This window comes from Lactuca serriola, chromosome 1 (genome assembly GCF_051521515.1).
Source record: "Lactuca serriola cultivar US96UC23 chromosome 1, Lser_US96UC23_V15, whole genome shotgun sequence".
In the NCBI taxonomy this organism is placed as follows: domain Eukaryota; kingdom Viridiplantae; phylum Streptophyta; class Magnoliopsida; order Asterales; family Asteraceae; genus Lactuca; species Lactuca serriola.
Window position 1 is genome coordinate 71,507,789 of NC_136408.1, and position 7,714 is coordinate 71,515,502.

A 7,714-nucleotide genomic window follows, 5' to 3' on the forward strand; every position below is an offset into this window, starting at 1 on the left:
GTTTCAGTGTGTTCTTAAAGTCTTTCCATGACGGGGCAATTTTTCAATGACACCTGAGACAAAAATGGATTCATCCAATTTTCATATATCCTTGTTTAAATTATCCTAAAATCCTCATGAGTTTATTGTATTGTTTTATGACAAGTATTGAACATTTTGTAATTGTTAAAATCACTCATTAGGAACTCCTTACTAGAAGTATCATGGGCCATGTTTTTGGATTTCAAGACATCCCAAAGATCCTTTGCAGATTCATGATTTTGATAGAGATTAAAGAGCGAGTAAGACATAACATTCAAGATGTTCTCCCGACATATGTAGTCATCAGTGTCTCACTTGCATCTTCTTCTAGTTTATTCCACAATTTCACATTCCATTGGTTATGGTGCAGGAGTGCTTAGACATAAACAACTTTCATAGTGGTGAGAAGGAAATGCATATTCTTTAGCCATCGACAAAAATCATTTCCTTCAAACTTATCCAGTTTCTCGAATTTGGAACTCATGCCCCTTACCGATTCGGCCATTGATATTCCTTGTAAAATTACAAATTTTGAATTTTAGAGTTTAAAGGAATTAGATTAACAGTAACTTGGATATCTCTTGGATTGTGTTTGGACATCACTTTAAAAAATATGTAATTTGACCCTTATTACCGGGGTTTGCACGAATACAGAGTTATGAGATAATCCAAATCAAATTGCAGGACTAATCTAACTCACAAACACATAATACCTTTATTGTGTTATGAGTACTTGGAGATAGTTCGAATGCAAAGAGACATAAATCCATTTTTGGGTAATCAACTTGTCTCTAACCTTTGCATGGAAAGTTCTTCTTCCTTTTATATAAGGAAGATGACATTTAAATAGTGGTTATCAGACCATATTGACTCTTTTCCTTGGACCCTGCTAGGGGTGTTGCTATTTTAAATCCTGTATCTAGGATGAGATGTTGTCCTAACCCCCGTATTTCCGAGTTCACATTTATCACTCGTTGTATACAGTTTACACCTCCAATTTTGATGACTAAATTGAATTCAATTTGTCTTGATATTAATATTAATTATACTAAAATACGTAAATAACACTAAAATTACCAACGCTGTATTGTATATTTACTTGTTTCTTAGATTATTTTACTAATCTTATCTTTAATCATGTCGAATTATAACATTTATAGAAAAATTTTAAACAACTTGAATTTTCTAACCTTCTTTTTTTTTTTTTTGGTAGTTGGGTTTCTATTTTTCAACACCCTCTAGTCTCACATTCCACTCAACCTGGCCATTATCATCCCTATAAAAACCGAGTCTAGTGCGATGCGAGTGCATTTGCGCTCGTTTTCTCCGCGTTTCATCACTAATTGCTGCTACTTCTCAACTACTATTCAGTTGGCTACCACATCCATGTCTTACCGCCCTAATGCTCAAGGCGGCCGTCGCGGTGGCGGTCGCGGAGGAGGTCGAGGAGGTGGTCGCCGTGGTGGCGGCGGTGGAGGTGGAGGTGGAAGAGGTGAACAGAGATGGTGGGACCCTGCTTGGCGTGCTGAGCGGCTTAGACAGACGCAAGGCGAGGTTGAATTCATTTAGGTTTTTGTTTCCGTTTTACAGATGAACTTGATCTCGTTGCTAGGGTTTTACATTTTGAATGAATCATCAACAGTTACTAATTTCAAAACATCTATAAATACATGCTTCTGATGATAGAATGATGATATGATGATTGTCAGGTTGAGGCTTTTGATAAGAACCACTGGTGGGGAAAAATGGAGCAAATGAAGAGCGGGGGAGATGTAGAGTTGATAATAAAACATTTCTTCAGTCGAGGCGATCAACAAACTCTTTCTGATATGGCATATCAGCTGGGACTTTATTTGTAAGTACTGCAATTATTTGTATGAATCGTTTATATAACATTGAGTAATTAACCTTGTTCTCAAAACAACCAAATATCTCCATTGTTATCCACATTGTACCTTACATTACTGTTTTCGTATCTTCTTTGTGCAAAGAAAGCCATGCATACAACAAAGGCAAGGCACTTGTGGTGAGCAAAGTTCCATTACCAAACTACCGTGCAGATCTTGATGAGCGCCATGGATCTTCACAGAAAGAGGTACTACAACTACAACTACAACTACAACTACAAGCTAGTCTTTGTATACATTTTGAACTCATTCTTATTTATAATTCTGCCAAATCTATTTTGTAGATACATATGTCTACAGAAACCGAGAGAAGAGTTGAGAATCTATTGGATAGTTCAACAGCAACTGAAATAGTTAACAACTTTTCTACCACATCCATTCAAACTGCCAAACAATCACCCCAAGAATCAGATAAAGCCACTGGAATCTCAGATAATGCTAAGAAGGCACTTAATATTGAACTCAAAGAAAGACAGGAAAGACAGAAGGAATCTGATCGTGTTAAGGCAATGTGCTTATTCAGAGAGAAGCTTCCTGCACATAAAATGAAATCTGAGTTTCTAAAAGCTGTTGCAGAAAACCAGGTTTTAGTGGTTTCAGGGGAAACAGGTTGTGGTAAAACCACACAGCTTCCTCAGTTCATTTTAGAGGAAGAAATATCATCTCTACGTGGCTCTGAGTGCAATATTATCTGCACCCAACCCCGCCGTATCTCCGCCATATCAGTAGCTGCTCGAATAGCCAATGAGAGAGGAGAAAACCTTGGTCAATCTGTTGGTTATCAAATTCGCCTAGAGTCAAATCGCTCTGAACAGACAAGATTATTATTCTGCACAACAGGAGTCTTGCTTCGAAAATTGGTACTCTGATTCTTTTCACATTTTCCTTGAATCTAATAACATAAATTGTACATTTTAAATTTCATCAACTAATATAATGTCTTCTCTGTAATGCTGATTTGTAAGGTTCAAGATCCAAATCTAACAGGAATCAGCCATTTGTTAGTTGATGAAATTCACGAAAGAGGAATGAATGAAGATTTTTTATTAATTATTTTACGCGATCTTCTCCCTCAACGTCCAGATTTACGCCTTATATTAATGAGTGCTACTATTAATGCTGACTTGTTCTCCAAATACTTTGGAAATGCCCCAACCATTCATATCCCGGTATTACTTTTTCTCATCTTCTTGAATATTTACCCTTCAACATTTACTTAAACATGACATTATCACATTAATCAAATCATTCTATTACATTACAGGGATTGACTTTTCCTGTGCAAGAACTATTTTTAGAAGACGTTTTAGAGAAAACCCGTTATGTAGTGAAATCTGAGGCTGATAATGTTCAGGGTTTTTCAAGGAGAAGGAGGAGACAACAAGAGTCCAAAACTGATCCCATTACTGAGAAATTTGAGGCATGATTATATTTTGCTGAACCATTTAGTGCTTATGATTGATTCAGTGGTATAGAGCATTAGAGCTTATTGAACTTGATTTTGGTGTTGTAGGAAGCGGATATCAATTCTGTATACAAAAGCTACAGTGCAAATACTAGACAATCTCTTGAAGCTTGGAGTGGTTCAGAAACAGACTTGGGTTTAGTGGAAGCAACAATTGAGTATATCTGTAGACACGAAGGTCCAGGGGCAATTCTGGTATTTCTCACAGGTTGGGATGAAATCTCAAAGCTTCTCGACAATGTCAAGGCTAACAATTTTCTTAATAATCCCACAAAGTTTCTTGTCCTCCCTCTTCATGGCTCTATGCCTACCATTAACCAACGTGAAATCTTTGACAGACCTCCTTCTGGAACAAGGTACATCTTTGACTGTTTGACTTTTCCTACTATTTTAATCAATTCATATTGTAAGAAATAGTTTTTTTTTCCAATTTTTTTTGCAGAAAAGTTGTTTTAGCAACGAATATTGCTGAGAGTAGTATAACTATAGATGATGTGGTTTATGTTGTGGATTGTGGAAAAGCAAAAGAGACAAGTTATGATGCTTTAAATAAGCTTGCGTGTTTGCTTCCATCATGGATATCAAAAGCTTCATCACATCAGGTAGGAAAATTTTATTACATGTTTTATAGTAAATTACATTTTTGGTCCCTGAATATATCAGGGACCAAAAATGTAATTTTATGGGTTGCTGATGTCATGTTTGGGTGGTGATGACAGAGACGTGGGCGGGCGGGTCGTGTACAGCCTGGCGTATGTTACAGATTGTACCCAAAAATGGTGCATGATTCCATGCTTCAATATCAACTACCTGAAATTCTTAGAACACCATTGCAAGAGCTTTGTTTACAGATAAAAAGTCTGCAACTTGGAGCTGTTGGATCTTTTTTGGCTAAGGCACTTCAGCCACCTGACGCGCTTTCTGTTCAAAATGCTGTTGAACTTTTGAAGACGATTGGGGCTTTAGATGATAGAGAAGAGCTTACGCCACTTGGACGCCACCTGTGCACTCTTCCTTTAGAGCCGAATATTGGGAAGATGCTTCTCATGGGGTCCATTTTTCAATGTGTTAATCCTGCTTTAACAATTGCTGCTGCTCTTGCGTATCGGAGCCCGTTTATTCTTCCAATTAATAGGAAAGAGGAAGCTGATGAAGCTAAAAGATCCTTTGCTGGTGATTCATGCAGGTATTTATTTATTTATTTTTTAATCTCTTACTGAATATGAAATGGTTGCAAAATAACATATAACAAAAACTTTTTTAAAAACTTCTAAAGGTATCATGAGTGACAGAAAGGATACATGTATATATTATTAAAAAACATAACACTCATATAATAATTTTATCTTTTTTTTTAACTACACATTATATCAAAAATGACTTTTGCTTTATATAACATTTTAAATAGATGATGATAGATATCTAATTGTTAAAGAAAAAACTACAAAAAAGATTTCTCATTGGGGAAAATATAGGATGATAGGTTTTCGTTAAATAAAGTTAGTGGGAAGCTGATGTTACAAAAATAGTAAGCTATTATAGAAGTCAACAATTGTAGATGCTCTAATCATCTTGTATACATTGGTACTTTGCTGAATCCAAAAAGCTAGAACTTTGCTTCTACATACCTAAGAACATATTTTCATTTTCAAAACAAGGGTTAGGCTTAATATAGTATAAGGGTAATCTCCAAAAAAGTCCTAATATTTACCATAATTTATGAAAAAAGTCCCAAACTAAAATTTGTCTACGAAAAAACATGAATTTTCGGTAAAAATGACGATTTGACCCTTTTTTCCCACTTTACCGGTTTCATTACTGACCTTGTTCCATTAAAGTCCCATTATTTTACCATAATTTACGAATAAGTCCGAAACTAAAGTTAAGTGATGATTTGACCATTTTCTCCCTGTAACATATTTTACTGGTTTTATTGTTGATCTTGACGCCTAGTCATTAAATGAGCTGATGAGATGGATATGTTGGGTTATATAATGCTATGTTTACCATAAAACTTAATATTCGGATGTATTGTATATTTTTTGTAATATAAAATGCATCCAACGAAGACTGCAATAATTACATAAACTAGCAACAACTTCGTCATTTTTTAAGTTAATAAGAAATTTCAAATTGTCTATCTAATCTTATGTAACCCAGAATATCCATCTCATTAGTTCATTAGGGTAAAATGAGGGACTTTAATGGAACCAAGTCAACAATGAAAACTAGGAAAAAAGGGCCAAATCGTCATTTTTACCGGTAATTCATGCTTTTCTGTAAACAAATTTTAATTTGGGACTTTTTCATAAATTAGGGTAAAATAAGACTTTTCTGAAGATTTCCCTATACTATATTCATATTGTATAAAATAATGATACTTATTAGGAAGTTAAAGGGGGATTAATATGTAAATAATTAAATAATACATGAATAAAAATAAAACATGGTCAAACAGTGAGGAAATAACTAATACCTAATAAATATTAAGATACATAATGTATATTAAATAGAGACAGGTGCTGGAGCAAAAATAAATAAACGAAACACATTCTAGATATCATATACAAGTATGCAACTACTATTAGATATAAAATATTTGCAGTGGAATATTGACTAAGAATACTAGATTAGGTCAAACCACTAAATATTATATTCTAAATAAAAAACTCTATTAAATAGTAATACCTACTAAATCTTATAAACTAAATACATCCTGGATATTAAAATACTGGCCAGGTAGTCTGTCTTGACTAGAAAAAAAATAATAAATAAACAATTAAGGAGAATAGCTGGGCAACAATAATCATCTGACACTTTGAGAGTTGACAAACACAAATATTCTAATCATGTCCAACACTAAAAACACACAGATCCTTACATCACAAAACGACATTGGCAATTGCTCAATTTTCATAATTCATTTTTTTTTCCTTCCAAATTTTTAATTTCATCCATTATATTCAATTCATTATTCATGCAGTGACCACATAGCTCTTCTTAAAGCATTCGAAGGGTGGAAAGAAGCAAAACGTTCCGGAAACGAAAAATCCTTCTGTTGGGAAAACTTCTTGTCAGTTCAAACCTTAAAAATGATAGCCGACATGCGTCTCCAATTTCTCGACCTCCTTTCCGATATCGGATTCATAGATAAATCCAAGGGCGCAAATGTAAATTCCCATCATCAATCATTCCAACTAAAACACAATCTAATATACAATGTCCATTTTCTCAGGCGTATAACCAATACAGCGATGACATGGAAATGGTGTGTGCGATCCTATGTGCTGGGCTGTACCCGAATGTGGTCCAATGTAAAAGAAGAGGAAAACGAACAGCTCTTTACACAAAAGAAGTTGGAAAAGTCGATATTCATCCAGCTTCTGTGAACGCTGGGGTCCACATTTTTCCTCTTCCTTTCATGGTATACAGTGAAAAAGTGAAAACAAGCAGTGTGTATATTCGTGACGCCACAAATATATCCGACTATGCTTTGCTTATGTTTGGTGGTAATCTTGTTGAAACCAAAAATGGTGATGGGATTGAGATGCTGGACGGATACCTTCAGTTTTCAGCATCCAAGAGCGTGATGGGATTGATTAAGGTATCTTATGCTTTTTATTTTCTACAACAAATTAGAGATCACATTTTTTTTAAAAAAATTTGGTATTGATGGAATGTTGCAGAAATTACGAGGCGAAGTTGATAGGTTATTGAACAGGAAGATTGAAGATCCGAAATTGGATGTTAATGTTGAAGGGAAAGGAGTTGTTGCTGCTCTTGTTGAGTTGTTGCATAACCAAAATGTTCGCTATTAATTATTAAGCGAGCATTGTTTTTGTTTTCAGAGTTTCCATTCCTTTCTAGATATCATCATATACCCAACCAACTTTGACAGCGACACCAACTCGTTTGTTCTTTCCAACTGTAACTTTTATTTTAAATCTTATAATTGACGTTTAAAAATAATATATTTTAAACCCAATTGGATTGGTCTTAATCGGACCCATTCTCATTTCTCAATCTCAACACCGGTCTAGACTCTAGACCCATTACTGCTCCTAATAAATAACCAACGTGGGACAAACTCAAGTTGGACCGCTCACTATTAACTAGTAAATAGTAACACTACCCATACCATGGGCCATGGCTTGGACCGGTTCTCACTTCTCAATGTTGAAATTTCTGTACATGTATTATGTATACAAGAAAAGTTATTTTTCTTGTCCAAAACCGACATTTTAAAAGAATTTGTATATCACAATTCAAATATATCCATGGTTAATCAACATAACCATAAGATTGGTTTTTATTATCAATG

At 34.7% G+C, this 7,714-nt stretch overlaps 1 protein-coding gene across 2 annotated transcripts; it reads left to right on the forward strand.

Moving 5' to 3' along the window:
• Window positions 1-1,280: 1,280 nt before the first annotated feature.
• Window positions 1,281-7,393, forward strand: LOC145091954 (RNA helicase family protein). 2 transcript variants are annotated; one of them, XM_079029799.1, is made up of 12 exons: window positions 1,281-1,575; window positions 1,731-1,876; window positions 2,017-2,116; window positions 2,213-2,788; window positions 2,894-3,097; window positions 3,193-3,348; window positions 3,442-3,749; window positions 3,836-3,995; window positions 4,113-4,579; window positions 6,377-6,563; window positions 6,629-6,997; window positions 7,080-7,393. In XM_079029799.1, exons 1-12 carry the CDS (start codon window positions 1,321-1,323, stop codon window positions 7,209-7,211), a joined length of 3,060 nt encoding a protein of 1,019 aa, XP_078885925.1. In that variant the 5' UTR covers window positions 1,281-1,320; the 3' UTR covers window positions 7,212-7,393. The 2 variants fall into 2 exon arrangements, with proteins under 2 accessions (XP_078885925.1, XP_078885933.1); XM_079029807.1 differs by lacking the exon at window positions 1,281-1,575 and having other exon boundaries at window positions 1,737-1,876; window positions 2,013-2,116.
• Window positions 7,394-7,714: the final 321 nt, after the last annotated feature.

Coding starts and splice junctions, on each gene's coding strand:
- LOC145091954 (XM_079029799.1), top strand. CDS start 1,321: ATGCGAGTGCATTTGCGCTCGTTTTCTCCGCGTTTCATCACTAATTGC. Junction 2,789..2,893: donor GAGTCTTGCTTCGAAAATTG/GTACTCTGATTC, acceptor CTGATTTGTAAG/GTTCAAGATCCAAATCTAAC. Junction 3,349..3,441: donor CCATTACTGAGAAATTTGAG/GCATGATTATAT, acceptor TTGGTGTTGTAG/GAAGCGGATATCAATTCTGT.